Raw genomic sequence first — 24,892 nt, 5'->3', positions numbered from 1 at the left:
GCAAGGCCCGTTTGCGCATGTTCCAAAACGTGCGGCGGTGGCACGGAGACAAGCGCGTTTCGGCCCACATTTTGCGAGGCTGAAACGCCAAGACGCGATACCTTCCCTCGCTGCAAGCGGTCGTTCCTGCACTTTGACTTTGCACTCGAACGCACCAGAAAGCTCAATTGATTTCCCAAACGGGGCTATTGTCTCGTCACTTTTTCTTTCTTTCTTTCTTTTTTTTGTCTGTAGCAAAACAAAAAGAGAAATTTATTCTTCTTTATAAACAGACTGTGTAGAAAATATCACACCTCAGATACACCATAATTGGCAAAAAAAAGTACAATGCATTCATTAGTTCAAATCAAAACACACCGCAACAGAACTATAAATGACTTTGCTGCTTGCTTGTTCTTTTCTTCTTCTTTTCTTCTTCTTCTTCCTTTAATACGAACTTCAAATCAAAACTTTTAAACCTCGTTCTGATTTGCTCATAAAATAATAATAATAATATATATACTTATATATATATATAAAAACATGGATGTGTTTGACACAATTTAAACACGTGATCACTTAGAACCTGTCCTGAGACGCTCCTAATAGAAAACAACAGTGACTGAAACTGATCGCGTCTTGATAAAATACAAGGAAAATTCGAGGTCAAACAAAAAAAAAATCATTTTGATTCTGACTGAAATAATAATAATAATAAAAAAAAACGTACCATAAATATATAGTTTTATAAACAGCATGAATATAGGCACAAATAGTGTTTGTTTTTCTCCTGCATGTCCGTCATTCTGCTGCAAATAAACGTACAAAAATAATCCTACCTTCAAAGAGGGGAGGGGGGGGGCGTTTGTTTCTGCTTTTGATAATGTTTTTTTTTTGTTTGTTTGTTTGTTGTTGTTTTTTTTTTTTTCGTTGTTGCAGTTTTAAGATTTTTTTTTTCAACAGGCGCTAGTGCCGCCGATAATTCTGTTCGGGAAGTTTTCGACTAAAACGGCCTCCGGGTGGACGGACTGCGGCTGGCCGGGGAGCGCCAGGGAGGTCGGTAAAACCGGGACAATGACAGGAGGAGTCCTGGCGGGGCTCAGCGACCCGCCGATGATGCTCTCTATGGAGAAGGGAGAACGCTGCTGCTGCTGCTGCTGCTGCTGCGGCTGCGGCTGCTGCTGCGCCGGGGGGCTCGCTTTCTGCGTCGGGGACGCGGAGCCCAGAGCGGACCCGAGCTGCGGGTAAAATCTGCTCCGGGAAAGGTCCGTGCTGGTGGGCATCAGCGAAGGCGACGGGATGTGCGTGTGGGAATGTCTGGGCTGCTGCTGCTGCTGCTGGAAGGCGAACAGCGCGGAGTGCGTGTGGTAGGACTGCAGCTGGATGCCGTAGCCTCCGCAGCCGTATGGTCCGTACCCGTACGCGGCCGCCGCTGCCGCCGCCGCCGCCGCGGGGATGAAGCCGTTGGGCTCCCGCATCAGGTCCTGCGTTTGCTGCCGCTTGAAGCGCTTCCTCCGCCTCAGAAAGCTCCCGTTGTCGAACATGTCTGCCGACTCCGGGTCCAGCGTCCAGTAGTTGCCCTTCCCGGGGTTCCCGGGCTCGCGTGGGATCTTCACGAAGCAGTCGTTCAGAGACAAGTTGTGCCGAATGGAGTTCTGCCACGCCGGGAACTTCTCCCTGTAGTACGGGAAGCGGTTGCTGATGAAGTCGCAGATCTCGCTGAGCGTCAGCCTCTTCTTGGGGCTCTGCAGGATGGCCATGGTGATTAAGGCGATGTAGGAGTAAGGGGGCTTCACCAGGGCGTTCTTCCCCGCCGGCTTGAAGGCATCCCTGGAGGAGGAAGTGGTGGAGGTGGAGCCGTCCTGTAGGCACGGAGGAGGAGGAGGAGAGCCGGCCAGGAGGATGCCGTCCCGCATCTGCGCCACCTCGTCCACGTAGGAGCGCGTGTGGCCGTCGCCGTCCTCGCCCTCGCCGACCACGTCGATGTCGGTCTCTTCCGAAAGGAGGGAGGCATCCGACATCTCCGAGCTCAGAGTCATGGCTCAGTCTTTGCGCTCCGAGCTTCCCCTGAACCCCCCCCAAAAAAACACGTCAAAAACTCATAAGAAGAAAGGGAGAGGAGAGGCGCAAGAGAGAAACGTCCGCTGTTTTTTGCGCCTTTTCCATAGGGGTTTCTTTCCCCCCCTCTCTTTCTCTCTGTCTCTCTCTCTCTCTCTTTTCTTTCTCGGGAGGTTAGGCAGTTCGCAGACTGAAGCGCGAACCCTGGGTTTGTAAGAGCGAATGTGTGCGTTGGGGGGGAGAGAACCTGCGCAGCGGGCAGACCGAGATCTCACAAGGGGCGGGTCTTTTCTTTAAATTTATACCACCGCCCTGATCACATGGGGGAGGAAACGTCACAGAGGCAAACGAGAAGCATGTAAAAACAACAATAATAGGCCCTATAATAAAAAATAAAATGTCAAAACTCAGATTTTTCCATTCTTTTAAGGAAATAAGTTTTCTAGTGCTTTTTTGTTGTTGTTGTTCTTTTGTTTGTTTTTTTCATGCATTCCAAAATAGGCTACATTAAAAAAAATGCTTGTTATAAATGTAGCCAATTGCTACCAGGGCATACATTAGTCTCAATGTACATGCAAAATAATACGGTTTTTTTTTTTTTTTTAAGGGTGAAGTGAAGGGGTTAAAAAAAATAAAATAAAATTATATACAGGAAGCTCAGTGATTGGCCATTTCTTTCTCTTCTGCCCGCTTCCTGGGAGTGGCGCTCCCGGTTTGCGTGATCCCGCACTTCTCCAGATTGTCCTGCGAGCCATTTGTAGTAGGAAGGAGTCAGCTGTTAACTCGAATCAGTCACGGGTCACGCAGAGCAGGCGAGCTCACCCTCCCACACCAAATCACCCCTCCATGTACATGCTGCCGGGGCCTAGAGCCGGCCGCATGCGTGGTGCGGAATTTTACAATAAGCACGGAGGACATTGCGGAAGATGTCATCTTTAAGTGATGTCGCGCAAAATTCTTATCGATCATTTATTTTCCAGTTTTAGGATAATTTTTTGGATAATCTTGAGGTTGATTTTAAACTCTCGATCACATTTATTGGTCAAAATAACAATAGTACCTGCTAGAGATCTAAAACAAAAACATTTAAGCAGAAAATAAACGTGACGAGCAAGTAAATAAATAAATCGAAATTCGAAAAAAAATCTGTTTTTATTTTTTACATTATTAAAGGAGGAAAACGGAAGTGTTTTTGTTTGTTTGTTTATTTATTTATATATTAAAAATACATACATACATATTTTTTATTATTTATTTATTTTGTGGTTTTTTTATTTGTTTATTTATTTATTTATATTTTTTGTCAAAATTAAAAAAAAAAAAAAATCGGTGGTTCATTAAAAAAAAAAAAGATCCATGTTCAAACTGGATGAGGTTCCTTCCTTTTTGGTTCTGCTTTGTTTGCGACGTTTCCTTGTTTACACCGCCATCTAGCGGGGAAATGGTCCCGGACAAGACAAAAAAACAAATAAATAAATAAAAAATAAAAAAGAGTTAAAATCCTCCTAGGGACGCAATAGTTTCAGTACCAGCTCACACACACACACCACACACCACACACCACACACACACACACACACACACACACACACACACACTGACACTGTATTAATTTTCTTATGCTCATGTTTACTTCTTTACATATAGCAAAAAACATTACCATGCACCTCTTTGACCATAATACCCTTTTTAAGGACATCACTTACCAGCGCCCAAAAAGTGACTCGAAAGTGGGTTTTTATTTCCACTATCGTTAAAAATATCGTTCATAATATCGCTCATAATAACGTTGATAAAATTGTTGATATTTCATTCTGATGTTTAATTCAGTCAAAATATTATAGTTGACGGTTTTAATCAGTTCATCCTAAAGGTGTTAGAACTTCTTAAAGTATACAAATTGAGCAACAGTTCAATGTATGTAGAGCAGCCGCTCTACTTACAAACGTCATTGTGATAATAGAGCAATTTTTTTTCTTTGCTGTTTTATTGAATCATCTATTTATTTTAGGCATGTATATATTTATATAAACATTTATATATAAAAAAACATCATTAGAAAAAAAAATACTCTCATAAAAAACACAAAATAAGAGTGAGAAGGGAAAAACAACAACAAAAAAACCCCAAAAAACAAACGCTGCACACACTGGTGACCAGTGACGAATGATCAGTTTGACTAAAGATGCTGAAATTAGTGTCTGATTCCTAAAGAACTGTCGCTTCTAACTAGGAACGTAAAACGGCAACCTGTAGTTAATCTAATTAACTCAAACAAAAGATTTGTATTTAGGAAACTTTTTTTTGTTTGTTTGTTTTGTTTTGTTTTTTGCTTTCACTCCGATTACTTCTAGTTTGAAAGAGTTGTGGAAAGCAAATGACCCACAAAATGTATTGGTGAAGTCTTAGGTGGGGGGCAAAAAAGTGCACAAAAAAATGCCACATTGTTATTGACTTCAGTTTTACACTGACACTTTAATCAAAACACAAACAACACTTTATTTCATTGGGAATGTTTTGGTCCCAGTTACACACAAAACACTCCAAGCCCAAATTTTTCATACCTAGGGTTGGTTTAAAACACCCAGAGTTGATTGGGTTAAGATTTGGGTTAAGCTATGACGTCAACCTGAGAAACAACAGGCGGACGGGAGGAACCAAATGGTACTGTTAAAGTAAAGGCAAATCTTCTGAATTTGGGATATAGTTAATTTAACTTCACATAATCATCATGGTAGAAGCCAAAAAACTCAATCAAATATATTTGTCCTATTTGATGTTTGTTGTGAGTGACGTATAATTAGTCATTAGTCCAAGTTTGCCATTTATTGAAACTCTCAGCGGCTGTGATGCACCACAGCAAAGGTCAACAGAGGTGAAACAACCCGAACAGCTGGTCAACTCAGAACCATTTTACTCTCCGTCTCCCTTCATCGGTTAAGCGGTTAAGCGGGGCAACCGCCTGAGTCCCGCAAGCCGAGCAGAGATTACGTTAAAAACATTTAGTCCTTTTTTATTTGTTAATGGATCAGAAACGCACTGAATTGCGCAACATCTTGTTGAAACAACTATTACTGAGATTATTCATTTCAACACGTTTTGTTGATTTTTTTTAATGATTATTATTTAATGAAACTACAAACCTTTACTATCCTAGAGAATATTTTCTATAAGCCTGTCAGAGGAGGAAGTGCTGATCGACGTATTGAGCGTCCCTGGTCTAGAGTTGATATTTCCATTCATCCGTCACCTGGTGCAACATTTCTTTTTTGAGAACTGTGGATGGAATGATGGAAATGAAAGCAGATTTTAGCTGTGAGACTGACTGAAGTTGGACAAAATTTTGAGAAATTGCAGACCTTCCTAAACAAGCTATGGAATAGTCCAATTACGTTTATTCTTATTATTTGCCCTTCTTGAGGCACATGTGAAAAATGAAGACTGATGTTTTGGAATTGGCTGCCGCTGCTGGACTAATCAATATCCATCTCTGAGTTCATCTCTTCAGCCAATAGTCAAACGCAAGGAACTGTGAATGTAAAACATTTTGGTGCAATATTTTCTAAACGTCAACACAGTTTAAGCTTCTGTGGCAAGACATTATTTTACTTTTTTTTTTTTTTGTCTTCTGGAAACTTTTTATTTTTGAGTTTTATTTGAGGTCCTATAATATGTATGCAAGCGCCCAGAAACTCAGAAGATTGAACTCTATCCATGTGTGCAAAAATAGTATTTGTGTGTTGTCCACACAAATACTATTGTATTTAATCTTGTTTAGTATTGTATTTAATCTTGTTTAACTATCGGTGGAAAATCTTGTAGCTGTCTTAGCAAACTGTGTCTTTGTGAAATCTGTTTCTGTTATTTGTAATAATCTGTAGCACTAATCAAACATGCTGCCAGTGTTTGTATGTGTACACGGTGTCATTTATGTTGATGTAAAAACGAGCAATCTCATTGACCAGCAGATGTCAAACTGCAACTGTTGCTATGTGTATTTGCGACAACTGCTTTTATACACCTGCTAATTCAATTCAATTTAACTTAAGGGACTTAAGGAAAGTTTTACTGACACTTTCATACGGAGCGAGAGTCGCCTGCAACCTGCAGAACTGAACCCAGGGCAGAAAAAACCCAGTTACGCTTCTCCTCTTTGCCTGACGTCACGTCCTCCCTCCTCTCTCGCTTCCATCTTGCTCCCCGCATGTGTCTGCTGTTAGTTTACAGGTCAGTGAGGAGCTTTGAATACTTTCTTCTCCGCACTGTTGCCCCCTGACCAGACGGCTAGAGGTAAACGAAAGCCTTTCCCGACCGGGCGGCTGATATCCGCCGCGGTGTGAAGCTGATCTTACCCACTGACCTGTGTGGCGGAGTGACAGGCCGTGCTGCTAGCAGCTAAGCTAGGCAAAGTTAGCCACCAGCTTCCTCTCATAAAAGCTATTTTAAAAAACCCATTTAGGCTGAATGCAGGCTAACTAAACTTTCCCTTCACGTTTAGGATAACCTGTTGCTGGCTTATTTAGCTCGACTAATAATATTTCCTTGTTATTTGCTTGGCTTCGCTCGTTCACAGCGCCTCCCAGAAATCAGGAGAATAGCTTCAGTTTCGTCCTGCGGATTGGCTAATTTAGTCTTTTTGTCATACAGAGCTCACCGACGGTTCTTAATGTGGTTACACCGCTTTATCTTGAGCATTTGCAGTCTTGCCACACCCACACTGACAATGCTGCTCCCTGCGCATGTGCGTTTATATGCGCGATATTGTTCCTTTATTGTCGCCTTCTGTTATTTTAATCCAATCAGATTTCATGGCAGGTCATACCTGAATAGCCTGATCTGTACATATGTTTATCTAAGCTCCCATAAACTGTCTAAGTAAATTTAGCTTGGGTTTTCTTATTTTGCTCAATTTGTTTCTTAAGTGATTTGTGGGGGAAGTGCTGTAAAAATAAGTTACATGTGATTTCAATGGTCAGAATCTACTTTCTCCCAGATACGTTTCTGGGATCAGTGATCGGAAGTTTTTAGTTTTTCTGCCTGAACTTTTGTTTGTGTAATTATAGCAATGAACAATGTTGGAGTTTTGCTTTCAACAGGTTTTAGTGTCCTGTATTTCAATATCTTTAAAAATGTATGTTTCTTGAGGTTTGCGTTTCTTCCCTAATTTCCAAAGCTGTTTGTTGATTTGTTTTTCCCGTTTTGAAGTTAGCCTTGTCACTAGTTTGATCATCTTAAGGAAATGCTTCCATATGTTATACCAAGTTGCTGCTGTGCAGATACTTATTTTCTGCAGAAAATTTGAGATTAGTTGCACATATTTACAAGGAAATAATTTGGATGTTCTTTGTTGTAAAATTTGCAAGATTTTATTTTTTTCCAAGATTGAAGGCATGCATTTGCATTTTTTAAACTAGCATGATCGCTGATGTTGTCAGAAATATGTCCAAAAAAATCCCTCTCAAAAGTAAGAATCATAAAGAGCTCATCAGAACCGATTTTTCAATTTTAGACATGAGGAAATAACCAAATTACTTGTAAATATGTGAAACCTCAACATTTTCTTCTTTTATTGATCTGCGACACAATGAACGAGTCCCTTATAAATGATAAAGTATTTGATTTTTTTCTCTACTCTTTCTCCAGAAAACACATAATTAATACAAATTGATAGAAATAAGTTATGAACATAAAGTTGGACTTGTTTTCTACCTTTTGTGGCGTCTGAGAGAATCATTTCCTCTCTGCTACACTTGCATTCTTATTTCCTGTTGGTAAATGTCATAAATGTCGTTCACGCAAGTTAATTTCAAGACTAAAACCTTCACTCACTGTTTCTAATCTAATTTATTGTTTGTGTTGACAGTGATGTCTTTATCTGCATGATGTGCCTTTGTGCGTTTATGTTGTCCCATGTTCTTGTATCTTAGATTTGCCTGTAAATGACTGCAGCACAACCGCCGTGTTATAATATATTGATCTGTTCATTTGCAGATGAAAGAAGCAATTATGAATCAAGAAAAACTTGCTAAACTACAAGCGCAGGTCCGCATCGGTGGAAAGGTAAAGTCCTGCCATTATATGCAGTGTCTCGGTACTCTGTGCTCCTTTTCAAAGGTTCTTTCTGAAGCAAAGTTTGAAAACAGTCACTAGACTCTCACTGGTGAACTACAGTGAGAACTATTTACTACAAATTCTGCAAGATAGATAGGGCCAATATTTCTCCAGTGTGACGTTAACGACTCATTGGATGTTGTCGTGGTTGCTTAAATGCGCAGCGGTGCAAATACTACCCCCACGTCACGTCCAAGATCTTAACGGTCGCGTTCCCCCTGTCTCTCTCCCACAGGGAAGCGCCCGCAGAAAGAAGAAGGTTGTACACAGAACGGCGACCGCCGACGACAAGAAACTCCAGTTCTCCCTAAAGAAGCTCGGCGTCAACAACATCTCTGGCATCGAAGAGGTAGGCGCCGTGTGGCGGAGCCCGCCACCCTGGCCCGCGCCCGTCTCCTCCGGTAACGCATCGGCGTCTCGTTCCAGGTGAACATGTTCACGAACCAGGGCACAGTGATCCACTTCAACAACCCCAAAGTGCAGGCCTCCCTCGCCGCCAACACCTTCACCATCACCGGCCACGCCGAGACCAAGCAGCTGACCGAGATGCTGCCCGGCATCCTCAACCAGCTGGGAGCTGACAGCCTGACGAGCCTGCGGAGACTCGCCGAGGCTCTCCCCAAACAGGGTCCGCAACCCCCACGCCGTCGTCACAGATTCCGTAGCTTCGCCGCGCTTTTCCGGTCTCGTTGCCGGCGTGGTAATTATGATTGCTTCCTCTGCTTTCAGCTGGAGATGGAAAAGCACCGATTGCAACAGTAGAAGAAGAGGACGACGACGTTCCAGGTGAGGGATTGGACATCTGGGGAAATCTTCCCACAGTGGGATCATTGCAACAAGATGTTCCTCCGCCGGCTTAAATAAATAAAATGCCACAAGGTTTTTCCTTCCCAGGGTGCATTGCTGTCTTTTGACGATGGTGCCGCGTTCGGCTTTATTTGCTTTTCTTTGCCGAGAAAGTTGGACCCAAACACATGAGGTTGTCATTAGCGCTATCCCGGCTTTTCCCAGGACTTCTCAGGTCCTCGCTCACGCTACAAACAATTACGCAGCCGCCCTGCCGTCGAAGCGCGCGATGGCACAGGGGTTAACTACCCTCGCCACCACGTTGTTGATAGAGTTGGGTTTCCTTTTGTTTTCCTGCTGTGTGACCAGACGTTTTTAAAAATTGTTTCCATTTTAACCTTTGACCCTCGGAGACTTGGACATGGTGGTTCTCACAGAGGAGGGAGAAGCCAACTTCTTGAAGTGCTTTGCCATAATTTGTACTGCGACTTTTTTTTTGAAGAAACTTATTTTCATAGCATGGCCTTTATGTTGTAATTTAAGTGGATTCTTTTACCTTTTTTTTTTTTTTTAAACCCTGGCATCATTTTTTTCTTCTTGACAAATTTGAGCGCCACTTTGTGTCCTCTAAAGCACATTGAAGTTTGAGGTTTTTATTGTGACAAAGGCATTGAATGTTGAGCGCATTGCAAGTCTGTGTGCGAGTCAGGAGTTTAGATAGACTAAACTTCCTGGAAGCGTTACGAAGGCTTGAATGCAACTTTCTCTCCCGCTCAGTCAGTTCAGACCTTGGCGTTTGTGTCGTTCCAGATCTGGTGGAGAATTTCGACGAAGCGTCTAAGGACGAGGCCAACTAGGGGGGAGACGGCAGAACTCAACAGGACCACGTGGGGGGCAGGAGACGTTTCGCTTTAAAGAAGCGGAGAGTTGACAGTCGAAACACCTGAGCAAGTCGAGACATGGTGTCGGCTTTGAGCCGTCAGTAAAAAGCGCAACACTTCAGTTAATTACCGCCACACTCTTCAATCATTTCTTTTTGAGTCGTTTTGTAGAGTACTATTCCGTGTGGAAACTGGGGTCACACTATTTCAGTGTTCAGGTGTGTTTATTTCTCAGTCCACCTCTTTGCCACCAGGCACTCCACATGCTTGCCGTGCTCATGTGGTCTTAATGTCCAGTTACAGTAAGAGATTGTGTGTCCGATGCCCCCGGCTGTACATCCGTTTCCTCTGTTACTGAACTGTGGCCTCCCTAAAATCACCATATCTGGAATAAACCTTTGCTACTGTCACAGAACAGAACAATGCGTCTATTTTATTTTTTTCAGTGGGAATAATAAAATGCTTCAAAACGTGTTTTTGTCAACATGTTTGCCACTTTTCATCAAATATCTGACTTTTCCCCAAATGTTTCTCTTGTACTCGTAATCGTAATATATTGTATCATTTAATGCCAACTTAAAGGCTTAGCATTAAAGTGTATGCAGAGCTGCAGTCTTAAATTCATGATTTTACAATTTCTTGAGTTCAATGAAAAACAAGTTGGCCTGTTGCAATAAGCAAAGCAAAGAATCAAATGATAAAATAAGCTCAATAACTTCCAGTTACATGATTTGTAGTTTTTCTCTTTTCTTTCTCTCTACCAAAAATTGATTGACAAATGTCTTCAGTCTCAACTCTTTTATTTGACAGTCTTGTTTACAGAGACGTCATAATTCATTGTATTTGTTGTTTTGTCTTCCAGGCCCAGTGTTAAATGTTCTTTTAGAATTTAAAGTTTATTAATTTTTAAGAATTGGTTCTTGCTTTATTATACCATTACCATTAGGTTGCTTGAAAGTGGTCTCAAAACAACAAGACAATTTATTGCAATAACTTCTGGGACTATCTATCGTCCAGCAAATTTTGTTACAGTGACTACCGACAAGTTAATAGCAGGTCTTGAGTTTTGAGTGGCAGGACTGTTTAATCTCATTATGTGGTTGTGGCCATACACCTCATTGAATTTTTTATTATGTTTGTTTACTGATGATTAGCTGCTAACATATTCTTGCTTGTTTGACGGCCCTCAAACATAAAAGCAGGTTTATTGCCAGTTGGCTGGATGATATTTGTCTTGCCCAGTAGCTCACTTCTGTTGCTAACCAATAGGATTTTTATATATATATATTTTTTGTACATGGGTGTCACAATGTCTTGCCATGCATTCTCATTAGTCTTAAAAGGTCTTGAATTTGAATTGATGAAACCTGCAGGAATCCTGGTATCCAGCTATTTGTTGCTCTTGATTAAAAGCCCTCAATCTTGACAGAACGAAGACCTTTGGTCTGAAACTGATGGGGTTACCTGGATGACCAGCCATGTTAACAGTTCACACTTGTTTCTGTGCTAACAAGTGTCATGAATTTTTGAATAATCATTTCTTCAAACGTCATTTAACGATTTAGCTTTCATTATGAACAATTTTATTGTCTTTTGTTTAACTCAATTCAAACTAATTTCTTGGTTGCTCTGTGGTTCAATGTTATGTTTTTTCAGTATGGAGCACTTATAACAGCAGAGTCCTTCACACCTAAGAAGTGCTAATTATAGGGCACCTCTGTATAACCCCCACCAATTTAGTGAAAAATAAGTAAAAAGAGTAAATTGACACAACTAATGGGATTTTATATAATTTAAGTGTAACATGGTCTAAAAGAAAATTAGACTTTTTGTTTTTTTACATTTCACACATGCCATTCAGTTTTTGGAAACCTGTCATTTTAAAATGACATATTTTTTATGGTAAAAATGTAACTTTCTTTTTTTAAAACCGAAAGACAGCCAGCAAATAAATTACGACTGTTTTAATGAACAAGCCATTTGATACAAAACTGCAATAGAAGCACCACGATACCACTTTGGGCTGTCAATTTGCAGTGTACGGTCTTTTTAAATTCACAAAACATCTAAGCGCGGCTGTACATAAACACACAACTGACACTAGAATGGCCGCAATACATTCAAATAAATAAAATAAAACCAAAAAAAAAGATTCTGTAATTTCACCGGCATGTTGCCAGCTTTATGTTCTCACGATTCAATGTGCCTCTGAAATGTGCTTGCTGTGAAGACCAGATGTGATAATGAAAAACTTAAGTTTTTTCTCCCCAACTTTAGAAATCATTTCAGTATGGTTAGTTATTTAACCCTCCCACAGTCCGAGGTCGACGTTCAGGAAAAGCGAGGCAGAAGTTGTGGTCGGAAACGGGGTGATTCCCGAAATCATACAAAAAGTAAAAAGAAAAAGGAAAACCGCACATGGGGTCCACTCTGCCTCTTTAAGGTCAGCAGGAGGTTAACAGGTGGAAAAGGTAATAATATATTAGGATGTGACAAAACCAATTACTTCACTTACATGTAGTCTGCGACTCGTTTCCACGTCCTTCGGTGCGCCCCGATTGCGTTTTTAACTCCAGAAGATTACGTTAAAGTGCAGAGCATGACTGCTTCCCAAAGGGACAGACGTGAAAACCAGCTGTCGTGTGCACAAGATTAAATAAATAAGATTTTACGACACGAATTAAATATCGTTTTTAAGAGATCAAAATATTCCCGCAGGCTGTAATCCAGGGCATGCTACATGATTGTCCAGCACCAAACAATGTCCCACAAGGAGTCTGTCCTCCAGGAGTCTGTCCTCCAGGAGTTCACTCTCTGATTCCCATCAGTAGCTTCAATAGGTGGGCCTCCATCACCTGTTGAACTGAACACACAAACACGGATTTGTTACAAGTGTAGAACCAGTAGATGGCGCCACAACCAAAGAAACAAACCCCTCAGGAACACTTAACACTTTGCTAACTGTAAAATCACATTGGTGGTAGCAACATGTTGAAGGTTTGCATAACAGACAGGCGATACACGTGCATCTTCAATGGTTATATGCTGATTGGTACAAAAACGTACCAATCAGCCGCAGGACTTAATGACAGTCTTTTCAAGAGCTGAGAGGCCACTCTGTGATAAAGACTTCACTCCAAAAGCAGAACGACAAGTAGGATTCATTTTTAGATCACTTCTGTGGTTTGAAGAGACCAAAACTCGTTGGCTCTACTGTCAATCGGAAGAAAATGTAACAATTGTAAGCATAGTTGACAACACTATCTCAACTGAGAAGTGTGAGGTTGGCAGCATGATGTTGTGGGGAAGTTTTTGAGGCTGATGCTCCTTATGAAACAGCATCATGAAGGAACAATGATATGAGGAAATATTGACGCATCTCAAGATATCAGTTCAGAAAATGTTTCATTTATATTCAGACAACAGGATAAAAATGTATTTTTAAACATAGGGGTGTAAACAACCAGTTTCAACTTCAGTCCAGGAAAAAAAAAAAAAAAAAAAATATATATATATATATATATGCTAATTCCAAGTTATGCACCCGGTTATTGTTTATAAAAATGACTGAAGCCATTTCCTGGATAATAATTCACGTCTTTGATGAGCATGTAAACTTCTGACCAGCGCTCTATTTAGAGCTAAAGTTAGCGAGCAGGCGCGTTTGTTCCTCACACACCGTTTCGATGACCCATAGCCACGGCCATATCCATGGCGTTGAATCCCGAATCCGACTCTACGGTAGGATCAGCGCCGCTATCTAGAAGACACGAGTCACATTTCACGTTCGTGTGGGATTAAACAAAATAGACGAGTATTTATCCTCCTAAAGTTGCTACCCACAGATGAATTTTCCTTACCTAACAGAATCTCAACACAGCGCACATGGTTCCCGTGGACAGCATACAGCAGAGGGGCGCCTCCATTCTGAGGAAGGTAAGTTAATGTTTAAACAGCGACGCCCCAGAGGCCAACTAAACATCGTTACTCTGTAGCATTAACCTTCCACAACCAGATCCATGTTAGTACATCAAACGCAACGGGATGCAGCGGACATGAATGAAGCTCGTACCCAGTCGTACTCATTGACGTCCACTCCACAGTCGATGAGCATCTTCACTATGTCTGTGTATCCCTTACTGCAAGCGAGAGACAGCGCACTTTCCCTTCCTTTGGCCAGCAGGTTTGGGTCGGCCCCCTGCGGCCAAGAGAGAGAGAGAGAGTGAATGTTTTCAGAGTCGATTCAAAAACCATTTCGTGCTCCGTTTGTGTTCCGCCGTACGTTCTGCAGCAGGAACTCGACAACGGCGATTTGCCCGTGCGCCGCGGCCCACATCAGAGGGGTGAAGCCTTCGTCGTCTTGGAGATTGATTATGGTCTCTGTGCAAAGACATTACACCTGAGATTAAAATTTGTTGGAGGTGGCCGAGGTGCAAGAACAGGGAACTGTGGGTACACTTTTTCTATAGATCATGATTATAAGGTCAAAATTAGCAATCATTGCAGTGTTTACGTCTTAGATTGTTTTGTTCACACTGTAAAAGGATTAAAAGTGATATTAGCCAAGAGTGCAGAAGAAGGGGGTGCAGAGAACAGGGCCCTGAGGAACACACAATGACAAGAAATTGCTTTGACTGAAAGACAAAACCATGAACTGCCCACCTTGTTCAATTCTACTGGCCAAAAACACCATTTCTCCCTGGGCTGCCAGCTGATGAATGGATAAAGCTGAGAAATAAGAGAAAAGCTTAATTGGTTACACTTCCAATTAAATAATACAAGTTAAAAAAACAACAACAACAACAAAAAAACACCCCAGCACTTACAGTGGACCAAAAGAGGTGTGGAGGAAACCTCGTTGCCACGGTGTTTGTTGGTCAGTGTGGTAGACTGCTTGATCGGGGAGAAATGTTTGGTGGTGGACGGCGTGTAAACGTGACGTACTTGTATCCCCGGTGACGGCGAGGTCTGGATGTTGCACTCAGCTGAAAGGAAGAAAGGAGACCTTTTGAGTGCACACGCAGGATGACGCATGACAGAAACGAACCTCGTACCTTTAAACAGGACGGAAGCAACCTCCAGGTCAGAGTTCACCTGGTCCTGAATGTTCTTGCTGTCCTCCTCGTTGAGAGACTTCACAAATCTGGAGCAGACATTCATGTCAAAGCGGTTGGGGAGGATGAACTTGATGCCCATGGCCACATTTTGAGGGCTGGGCTCGTCGGGGGTCGGACCCACGGACTGCTCGGTCTTGATGGAGCTCAGGTCAGGCATCACGCAGATCCCCTCCATGTCCTCAGCGACCAGGGGACAGACAGCGGTCCCCTCTACGGCTGCCACTGTAACGTTATCCATCCTCTGAAATGTTTCGCACAGCGGACCAGTAGGAATAATGAAATACGACGCTAGACCTCGGAGCTATGTTCACTGAACTCTCGGAGTGTCAAAATACAAGAGTTAAACTCCAGCACCATTTAGTTTTGTTCATCCAAATTGCCCACAAGACCAAACTGTCAGTTAGCTCGTTGTTAGCATGTTATAGCATGTTGTCGCCCCAGCTTTCTGTTGGTCATATTTACTTATCGCGGAATAAAACATGTTCAGTTGTTCGGACTCGAAACGTAAACGTTACCAGCGTTGGAGTGGCTAAATTGAACGGCAATAAAAAGCAGCATGACGGCAATAATGAGAAAATCGTCATAAAATCATCGCTGCAGCTTCGGTGTTTTGATAAATATACGCATGCGCGCTTTGATTCTGGGCGCTCTCCCTTATTTGGTTCTCCGTGGACTTCCGGTGTTTTCAGCCGTCCAACAGGTGTACAGTGATGCGTTCAAGTCGAGTCGTACACTGTGTTTTAAAGCCATTTCTATTTTCCAGCGCTTTATAAATGACATCCCAGAGTGTTTGCAGGCAAGTTTGATGTTGTAACGATTAAACATTACATAGTGAAATCAAATGCTCACCAAAAATAATCTCAAATCTGGTCATGGCCTTATTTTGGACTTCATTTTAAGCAGGCTTAAAAAAAGGGGCACCTTTTTTTATCTATAGTTTTGACCAAAATACAGGAATGTAGATCACGCCACAATTTCAATTATTTGCATCTTGTGGTGCATCTTGCTGTGTTTTATTTACTTCCTTTGACAAATGTTAGACAAGAAATGTTCACGATACAGAGCAAAATACTGAAGTTAGACATTTTCTGAAAAAAAAAACACAGTTTGCTTTTCATTTTCTGAAAAAGAAAAATGATTTAATCTGAAGATTTTTGCACAGATGAACCTAATTTTATGCCGTTGCTTTTTACACTTCTACCAACAGATGGCGCCAATGTCAAGGTAAAAAATCAAACATTACTTTGCCATTGAAATTGAATTGATCTTAAATTTATCATTGAGTTTAGGCTTCACGTTTTTGGAGAAAACTAATTTAAAAGTATACCTTAGTGGTTTTAAACCATAAATATAAGAGAATTTTTTTAAACTTATGAAATAAGAATGTTAACATGTTTAAAAAACACACACAAAAAACCCTTAAATGATCTGGAAGAAAGAAACTGTAATCTCTGAGGTCTCTGGGGAATCTGATTTTAAGCTGCGACTATCTGTGTGTTGTAAGAGATCTTTTTTCAGATTAAGAAAAACAAAAACATTCAGACTTGGTTGGTGGGTGGATGAAAATGCAGTGGGGAGTGATTCATGACACCTTTCCTCCAGTACAACTGTCATTTTCAAGGAACAGAGCCAAAAAACACATTTGAGACTATATAAAGCAATGTTGACATCATAAAATAGCCAGAAAAACACAAAACTAAATAACTCCTTAAACCAGCAGCAGGTCTCTACCATCTTAAAAGATTACGACAAAAAAGGACATACCTGGGAATTGGATCAGAGTGAAGTGTCAATACAACTCAAACAATGTGCTTGTGAACAAACAGGAGGAAAGAATAGATGTTTGGGTAAACATCTACAGAGCTGAGCTACAGTTGGTGAAAACCAACACAGTGACATCTCATGTGAACAGTCAAACACGGCAGAGGAAACTTGACCATTTAGCAGTATTAGATGGTACTAATACTATGACATATTTATAGGTTTAAAAAATACCACAACAGTCCATTATAATATAGAATATAAAAATGCTGACAAAATCAGTGAAATACTGGGGTAAGAGGAGGCACTATTTCCTCTGTGTACTTTACTGCATTGTTAGCATGGTTTCCCTGTGCGCTGGCAGATTCTCTCCTGGTACTCCCGCTTCCTTCATGACTGCGATTCTGTGGCAAGACTTAAAAGTCGACTGAAGCAGCTCTTCTCCACCTAATCTAACAGAAATGTAGCTATTTTGCAAAGAAACTTTGGGGAAATGTTGTGTCCCGAGACATGAGAAGCTGGTCGAGTCACATGGTAAAAGAACTGTAATTGCAGCAAAAACGTTCATCGGGGTAATGATTCGAACGGGATACAAAACAAATGCAAAACACATTCTTCAAGTGTTTTAAGTTTTGTTTTTATTCCAAACAAAACATGTTGAATCTTGTGGTTGGAAGGTGACAAAATGTAGAAAATGAGCTAGTCTGAAATTTTTAATTGTGTCTGAAATATTCTGCTTTGGTTTAGTTTCAGCCCTTGCTAGTTGTAGTAGCACCCGAACACCACACCAGCAGGACTAAAATCCACTTCGTTTGTGGTCGGTCACAAACGTTGCAGATATGATGAAGGGACACTGAGCTGCACAGAACTTTAGTCGACCTTTGCAAACCCCCACTCCCTGGTCCAGTTTGAAAAACAAGCAAACCCTTACACAACGATGCTGCTGTCGCCGTGCTTCAATCCTGCTTTTTTGTTGTTAGAAGTCTTGTTTATGGGTCAAACATGCCTTTTGGCCAAATGACATCACTGAAGGCTAGTATGGCGTAACACAAGCTCTTCCAAGGGTTTGAAAAATCTCTAACTATTAGGACACAAAAATGAATCGGATGGAGAAGAGCTTTATGTACCGGACTGGTGCATACGTCTGCCCAGGTTTTCACAGTAGGCGTTGTCACTCGTTTCTTGTCCGAAATACACGCTGATAAAAGTTTTTCAGTTTTTCAAGTGCAGCCTTTTGTTATGCAGAAAGGCCACAGTAGTGCGACAGGGAGTATTACCACATTATGGCGCCATTGTTCGCGTTTGCTTGTTCACACTGACCAAACCGGTTCCGACGTGTTCTTTCAACGCGTCTGCTGAATTAAAAGTTTCTTCGGATGTGAAGAATCTGCTGCTGCCTCTCCCTGACTCATAAGTCTGACTTTATGAGAGGAACGCGTGAAGGATTTTTGAACAAGGCTTCTTTTTTTTTTCCTTGCCACAACAGAGTCAGTCAGAAGTAAAATGTATGCGTGTGTATGCCCCTAAACCTGTTTTTTTTTTTTGCTGCAGCATCTTCTAATTCAGTGATGGATTTTAGTCTTCTTGATATCAGTAAGTGGTTCCAGATAAGCCCAAACAACATTCAGGTGAACTTGACAATTTTATTTGGATTGTACAGTGAAAGCCACAGTTAGCTGACAGCACAGTTTAAAGATTATTATGGATCCCTTTTGTTATGGGATAGCAAACGCAATTGCAAAGTGAGAACAGACTTACATATTTGCAAAAAAACAAAAACATCTGCATACATTTTTGACATACATCAAATTCTTTGACTGTTGCATTCTATGATTGTTGTTTAAAAGGGTGTGACTCATCCTTTTGGCTTGCACTTGTTGCCTAAAAATTTTCTTTTTTTTAACCACGTGGTGAAATTAACCTTTAAAATAATGTCACTCTCAGTGATATCTTGAGGCGAAGCACATTTTTGTGCTCGCACAAAATGAGGTGCAGACGGTGTCAGAACATTTTCTGCATTCTTTGACGGCAGTTTCAAGCCAGAGATTATTTTAATGAAAAAGTAAAATTAAACCAAATTTTAATTTCACGATTATCTGTTCTGATTGTGTAAGTCAAAATGGATCGTTCATATTTTTAATCAGGAAAAGAATTTGACCTTGGTTGTGTTATTTCTGATCATGGGCTTGTGATGAAACAATCCAATTACAAAAGGAAACACAGATTTACTTGGACACCAAGTGAATGCACAAACAGAGGCAACAATAATAGTAAGAGTGACGTCATAAAGGTCTCTAATTGGTTGAAATTTACAATGTGTGTGCAGTTATGGAAACAAAAAATTGTATTCAATGTAGTAAAGTGAGTGGAAGATGAAACTGACAAAAATGACCAGAGGTATATATATATATATATATATATATATATATATATATATATATATATATATATATATATATATATATATATATATATATATATATATATATATATATATATATATATATTTGAAATATGAAATTCTGGAAAAAGAAAGATCATTTTTATCCATCCATCAGAGAAACCATGACAGTTCAGGAGGTCGGTGAGTTGATGGATTCTGCTTCCTTAGACTTTTTTTTGTACTGAACAATAAACTAAACTAAACAATAAATAAAATAAACTAAACTCGACTGCATTGTTTGTCCAATTTCAGTTGTCCTAGAAGTGCAGTAGTCATGCCTGCTATCCTAAAACATAATAATTGACTATTTACTGCCTAAAAATGTTAATAAAGTCCCGAAAAGCGCTTTGTTTAACAGCGGACGGAACGGGCAAGTGAAGTGAATAATAGACGTCACGTGACGGGGCCGTGGGACGCGTCGTGTCTCTCTCGCCTGTCCTCGCGCTGCAGCCGGTGACTGACGGAGAGAGAGAGAGAGAGACAGAGAGAGAGAAAGAGGGAGAGAGAGGGAGAGAGAGCGAGAGAGAGCGAGAGAGGGGGGCTGGACCACAGGAGTGCAGCCTGGAAGCAGCAAACCCCGCACGGCAACACCTGCAGACATTAACTCCTCGTGCTGACTTTAGTTTTTTTTTTCCCAGTAGGCTACACAAAAGAAAAAGAAAAAAAAAAAAACGCGGATGAAACCGAAGCAACTGGAGCGGAACGAGAGCGTGAGAGCTGCGGGAGTCCGCGGAGAGCCGAAGCGAGACCGAATTAACAGAAAGTTCTGCGACAGACGACAAGCGGGGACGACGGCAGGTAATGGCAGACCGGGTCATTCTCATTCAGGGAAAACAAACAAAACAAAAACGGTGCTCAAAATAGCTTTTTAGATAGCTTCGCAGTTTTTTTCTTCGCTCGTGCTCCCTTAATATTAACGAACTAGCTCGCGTGCGTTTGTTTAATTGGTCTGTTTAGACCAGGGCCGACCGAAGGTATAAGCGAACTAGGCAGTCGCTTAGGGCCCCAAGGCTGGGAGGTTGCATTGAGTGGCTTTCAGCATAAGTCGCTTTATCGTTCCAAAGGAATAAGCCTCGATGCTGATGATGTTTTGAAGAGTCGGTCCGTGTTTTTCTGTAAAATTCAATCAGATTTTGGGGATAGTTTCTCGAACTGACCTGTTTATGGTCCGATTTTTTATTTTTTATTTTATTTGTTTTGCTACATAGTTGTAAAGCAGTTTTAAAGTTATTATCTACTGGTATGTATCTTAGTTGTGCGCTTGCAATAAAACCCAGCTGGGTAATGAAGCACCAGTTTACATTTCTGGATTTCACCGTAATCAATGTTTTAAACGAGGGCTCTGACGAAAACAATCTGTGCTCTTTCTGCTTTGAATGGAGTAAGACCAGTAACATCACAAGAGGCACTTTTTTATTTTAAATGGAAATTTAAGTTCCCATTGAGTAGTTATTTATTCAAAACAAACTTATCTATCTTGAAAACTAAAAAAACCCTTCCATATCTTGCTGACAAGTTACTTGTATGCTAGTTTATTTGAAGTGCAATGAAATATTTGGACTAGAAACTATACAAAAATACTTTTAAGATGTGTTTTTGCAGTTTGTACCTGCAGGACACGTTACGCCATTTCCATTTTTCTAGTCGACATCTCAGGAAAGAAACGAGACAAAAAGCTCTAATACTCTACAATCAGTGAACTCAAAGTAATATGAGATCCAAATCCATGCATTTCCTTTGTACCGACAAATCATGTAAGAGTGATGATGAAGAGGCAATATAAAATTCAAAAATGCACTTATGAATTTCAAATACACAGGAATACCAATCACAGGGAAAGCTTCAAATAGGAAACTGCGACTGTACTTGTCGCAGTTTGCTTCAGCAGCAGTGCTCATCGAGGCTTGGGAGTCACCCGACTCAAACTCCGACGCAGACACTAAGTCCTCAATCGGCGACGACGCTAATGCAACCCAGATTTCTGTCAAAATCTGCAAAGAGCCACTTATCTGTCACAATCTTCACCATTGCCAGCTGATCAAGCTCGGTTCTTGTGCAACTTGTGATGTCACCAACCAAACTATAAACTGAGCGGAGTTTGCTGTTTTCCTCTAAAGTGGGATCGTTTAAAACGGCCTGTGTGAAATCCTGCATTAAAAATCCAAACATCGTCAGTGTTTGTGTGGTAACTAGATTTGCTAGTGGTAGAAAAACTATTTTAAAGAGAGCATCTTTAAAATAGCATCTGTCAACATTGCATATGACGAATGCATCACAGTTAACCGGGCGGAAACTCCTGATACATTTGCATCGCTTCTTCTTAATGATCATGTTAGCGCTCATTAGCGCCGTGTTAGTCTCCTCCTTGTGTGTAAAATGCCCAGCACATTAAGGCATAATTGCATCAGGGAGCTAGTTTAAAGCTACTTCTTTTCATGTAGTGTGGCAGCTTGCCAGGCGAAAGGAATTACATAATCCAATCCCGCTTCACCTGACAAGAAAGTGCAGGGCGTACTCGCTTACATCTGAGACCATTTGCATAGCATTCTTAGCTGTCAAAGACGCTCACCGAATGCCTTCTGACAGCGTGCAATCTTCTGCTTGTAATCTCTTTTCCCACGCTGGGTTCTGGGGGGGAGCGTGGCCCTGAGCCAGCTCAGGTTTCTGAGTCACTGTAAGCTCTGGGCCTGGACAATGACGAACGCAAATAATTGTCTTTGCAACTCATCCTCCTCCCAAGGTGATTTTTTAACTTTCTTTTTGTCTTGGTTTGGTTATCTGATCATTTGACGGTTTGACATCACGGTAATTGTTGACGAACTCTGTAAGATCAAAGCCAGACGGCTCTTCATTGTTTGAACTGGTGCATTTGTGTCATGCCCCTTTTTCTTTTTTTAAAGCTTTTGTAAAGGCTTGTTGACCTGATGGGGCGAAGCCTGTCAACCTGCGCCAATGTTTACACTACAATATTGAAATGTAGACTCACCTGTTGACTGATATAGAATTAAAATCAGAGACGCCCTTGCCTGTGGTATCTTCTCCTGAAAGTGCTGTACGTGCCTTGGATACTTTATAGTATGCAAAACTGGTAGGGATCTTAGTGCTCTAGCCTGTTATTTCCCAGCACTTCCAGTTTTAGACACATAAAAAAAGAGAAAAAAACACTCAAAGGAAATCACAACTTCCAAAATATGCAGGGAGAAGTATTTTTGTCTTAGTGCACTTGAAATAAGACAAAACTAACTCACAAATGACTTTTCAACAACAACAAAAATAGCTGCTTGTTTTAGTTAAATAATTCCTCATAACATGGAAGAAACGTCTTACAATAATAGAAATAATCTGTCAATGGAACTAGTACTTTTTAACCAATTTAAGAAATCTTTGACTAAAAATAATTTCCTATATCTTGTTGAAAAGTTACTTGCAATCTAGTTTTGTCTTATTTGAAGTAGATGTGATTGGTATCAATAGATAATACGTCTGAAAGGACATTCAATAATTTCACTGAACTGCACAGCATTCTGGGGGATGCAGGCTGAGGAAAGGCTTTAGCTGACCTCTCGGCTAAAAGCGAGGTGGGTGGCCTCAACTAACTCACTCTTTGGTTACTTAGCGACGTACTCTGCAACATTTGTAAGATTTCGCAATTGTTCCTCGTAACTTCTTAAAATAAACAACGGAGTTGCCAATAAACAATGCGAGTTGCAACAGCTAATGAAAAAGACACGTCAGCTGTGAGATTACTTTAAAAAAAAATTCTTCATAACTATACAACACAAACCAACTCTAGACACACATGTAAGCAGCTTGACAGCAACAGGAGAATGTTACTTTGTCTTCGTCATTATTAGCCTAGCATAGAGAGCAAACAAGAAGCAAAGCTAACCTGTCTGACCCCACAATCAAACTGTTTGTGTTAGTATTCATCCTAATGCTCAATTGAGGATGATGTCATGGCTGATTACATCTGAGCAGAAGATGCAGTTCTCGTTTCCTGCTGTGGTTCACCATGTCAGAGCAGATAGACGGTGTAGCCGCGGTAGCATCTGTCACACAGGTTCAAGTGTTGGACGTTAACGTTGTGCATTCACTAAAGTTTTAAAAAATAATTAACAGTTGCTTCACTTTTACGTCAGTATGACTTTTTTAAACTCCTGTCTGTTTCTATATTTTGAACACGATATTCTAGATAAAAAAAACAAAAAACTGCATGATATTAGAAAAGGCTCTATTTAGGATATTAGTGTTAAAATATTCCTTTTTTCCCCCATAATGCTAAGTTATTTTTTTAGATATTACAAAAGTTGCACAAGGTTCAGGTTGAGATTCCTTTGCAGTAATTCCAGGAGAATCTCCTCCAGTGATAATCAGGATAGCAGAAAACATTTCATAGTATTCTGAGTTACCTTGGCGAGATGTTGCATTTGCAAACGCATAGCCTCAGACCACGGACAGAAAACACTGGAAACATATAAGAATAAGGAAGAGGTAAGAAAAAACATGTTTGCAGAAACTAGCTGAAAGTAATCTGGGATCTTGCAAAACTCTCTGTCGGAGCAACAAACAGGATTTATCATAGAAATGATGGATCTCATGCTAACCAAATTTTTTGCAAGATCTTTCAAAAGTAGCTTTTGTTCTCTTTGACTGCAGCAGCTCCAGCAGAATTATCCCTTTTTCCTCCATTTCTGATTTGCTTACAATCATGAGCAAATGCTCATAATCAAAATATCAAACACCACGTTGTGGAGATTAAATTCATCTCAGAGGGGTACAATTGTTTCTTCTTTTTATGCTTGACAAAAAAAAAAAAGCTCCAGAAAACTAAGAACAAATGAGTGTGGTCTGAAGAAAACATGGGTTATAGATTAGACCGGGTCCAGGCCACCCACAGCTTTGTGGTTTCTGGTGTTATTATTAACTTAACATTAGAGTAACTCGACTCTTTCATCTGCAGGTATCTGGTGGATGGGTGGAAAATGGAGGTGAACAGACAAGAGGTTCCTTTATATGTAAGTAACAGCACAATTGGCTTTTATTTTGACACGTGTTGGTCTTGTGTACGTCTGCTGGGTGATTTTTTTTTTTACAACATTTTATTTTCCTGTCCAGAGGCAGAGCAGTTTGAGCAATTTCTTTGTCTCCAAAGAACTAGCCTTCCGAACACTGGTTGACTGGTGAGACTTGTGTCGCTGATGAAACCCAAGTCAGGGTTTTAGTCCCAAAGGAAGCCAGACCTTTAACAAGCTTTCCGCCGAATGAATACAACCTCTAAAAGCATGACTTCTCCTAAACACGAAGGCCACGATGCAGGAATAAACGCGTCTGAGTGGGATTTTGGCTCCTCAAAGGCAACTCCACTTAAGTTTTAAGTGGTGAAAAGATATCCGGGATGTGCATTAACAGCTGGGTGTGCCTGGTTAATTTTGGGACAAAGTTTGTGTAATACTTTTATTTCTTCATTCTGCCTTCCTTTTCCCCTTCAGTTTTCCAAATCTGCTGTCTCTTTTTCCTTTTGCCTCTCTCTCTCTCTCTCGCCCGGGTGCTCCCGTGCCCTTGTGTACGTGTGGAAACGTGGGTGGGCCAGTCGTTGAAGCGATGCCAGATTTTTTTGTTAGCCGAGTGTCTGCTTGTTTTGCTGTGTCACCGCTTTCAGGAGGCAAAAAAAAAAAAGGGTGGTGTTGGGTGGAGAGATGACGGCTCCCCACCCCTCCAAAAGAACCCCTTCGCTTCGACTCAGCAAGGTCTGAAAG

At 40.9% G+C, this 24,892-nt stretch overlaps 4 protein-coding genes across 11 annotated transcripts in view; 2 read left to right on the top strand and 2 right to left on the bottom strand.

Annotated features, from left to right (window-relative positions):
- Positions 1-877: 877 nt before the first annotated feature.
- On the bottom strand, positions 878-2,288 carry foxd1 (forkhead box D1). The gene has a single exon (XM_055052735.1). It carries the CDS (start codon positions 2,016-2,018, stop codon positions 936-938), a length of 1,083 nt encoding a protein of 360 aa, XP_054908710.1. The 5' UTR covers positions 2,019-2,288; the 3' UTR covers positions 878-935.
- Positions 2,289-6,199: 3,911 nt separating this feature from the next.
- On the top strand, positions 6,200-10,289 carry btf3 (basic transcription factor 3). 2 transcript variants are annotated; one of them, XM_055052590.1, is made up of 6 exons: positions 6,200-6,264; positions 8,029-8,097; positions 8,384-8,497; positions 8,575-8,776; positions 8,878-8,934; positions 9,745-10,289. In XM_055052590.1, the coding sequence occupies exons 2-6, from the start codon at positions 8,029-8,031 to the stop codon at positions 9,789-9,791; spliced, it is 489 nt and encodes a 162-aa protein (XP_054908565.1). In that variant the 5' UTR covers positions 6,200-6,264; the 3' UTR covers positions 9,792-10,289. The 2 variants fall into 2 exon arrangements, with proteins under 2 accessions (XP_054908565.1, XP_054908566.1); XM_055052591.1 differs by having other exon boundaries at positions 6,201-6,327.
- Positions 10,290-11,764: 1,475 nt separating this feature from the next.
- ankra2 (ankyrin repeat, family A (RFXANK-like), 2) lies at positions 11,765-15,570 on the bottom strand. The gene is made up of 8 exons (XM_055052589.1): positions 14,870-15,570; positions 14,642-14,800; positions 14,478-14,543; positions 14,098-14,195; positions 13,888-14,013; positions 13,676-13,742; positions 13,495-13,575; positions 11,765-12,678 (listed from the first exon to the last, which is right to left on the bottom strand). The coding sequence occupies exons 1-8, from the start codon at positions 15,168-15,170 to the stop codon at positions 12,623-12,625; spliced, it is 954 nt and encodes a 317-aa protein (XP_054908564.1). The 5' UTR covers positions 15,171-15,570; the 3' UTR covers positions 11,765-12,622.
- A 4,107-nt stretch (positions 15,571-19,677) lies between these two features.
- The window catches only part of arhgef28a (Rho guanine nucleotide exchange factor (GEF) 28a), a 45,240-nt gene continuing 40,025 nt past the window's right edge, over positions 19,678-24,892 (top strand). For all 7 annotated transcript variants that reach the window (XM_055052360.1, XM_055052358.1, XM_055052355.1 and 4 more), the window contains exons 1-2: positions 19,678-19,934; positions 24,097-24,151. In XM_055052360.1, coding sequence (XP_054908335.1) covers positions 24,119-24,151 — 33 coding nt within the window. In that variant the 5' untranslated portion in view covers positions 19,678-19,934; positions 24,097-24,118. The remainder of the gene's footprint in view (positions 19,935-24,096; positions 24,152-24,892) is intronic.

This window comes from Poeciliopsis prolifica, unplaced genomic scaffold, assembly GCF_027474105.1.
Source record: "Poeciliopsis prolifica strain line A6 unplaced genomic scaffold, Auburn_PproV2 SCAFFOLD035, whole genome shotgun sequence".
NCBI lineage: Eukaryota > Metazoa > Chordata > Actinopteri > Cyprinodontiformes > Poeciliidae > Poeciliopsis > Poeciliopsis prolifica.
This window is presented reverse-complemented; position numbering and strand designations above follow the sequence as displayed.

Bases quoted from the DNA above. Each gene is read 5' to 3' on its own strand.
- btf3 (XM_055052590.1), top strand. From the start codon at position 8,029: ATGAAAGAAGCAATTATGAATCAAGAAAAACTTGCTAAACTACAAGCG. The intron at 8,098-8,383 runs GTAAAGTCCTGC...TCTCTCCCACAG, and splicing joins AGGTCCGCATCGGTGGAAAG to GGAAGCGCCCGCAGAAAGAA. The intron at 8,935-9,744 runs GTGAGGGATTGG...GTGTCGTTCCAG, and splicing joins AGAGGACGACGACGTTCCAG to ATCTGGTGGAGAATTTCGAC.
- ankra2 (XM_055052589.1), bottom strand. From the start codon at position 15,170: ATGGATAACGTTACAGTGGCAGCCGTAGAGGGGACCGCTGTCTGTCCC. The intron at 14,544-14,641 runs GTAAGTGCTGGG...CTTATTTCTCAG, and splicing joins CACACCTCTTTTGGTCCACT to CTTTATCCATTCATCAGCTG. The intron at 13,576-13,675 runs GTAAGGAAAATT...CGTGTCTTCTAG, and splicing joins CTGTGTTGAGATTCTGTTAG to ATAGCGGCGCTGATCCTACC.
- foxd1 (XM_055052735.1), bottom strand. From the start codon at position 2,018: ATGACTCTGAGCTCGGAGATGTCGGATGCCTCCCTCCTTTCGGAAGAG.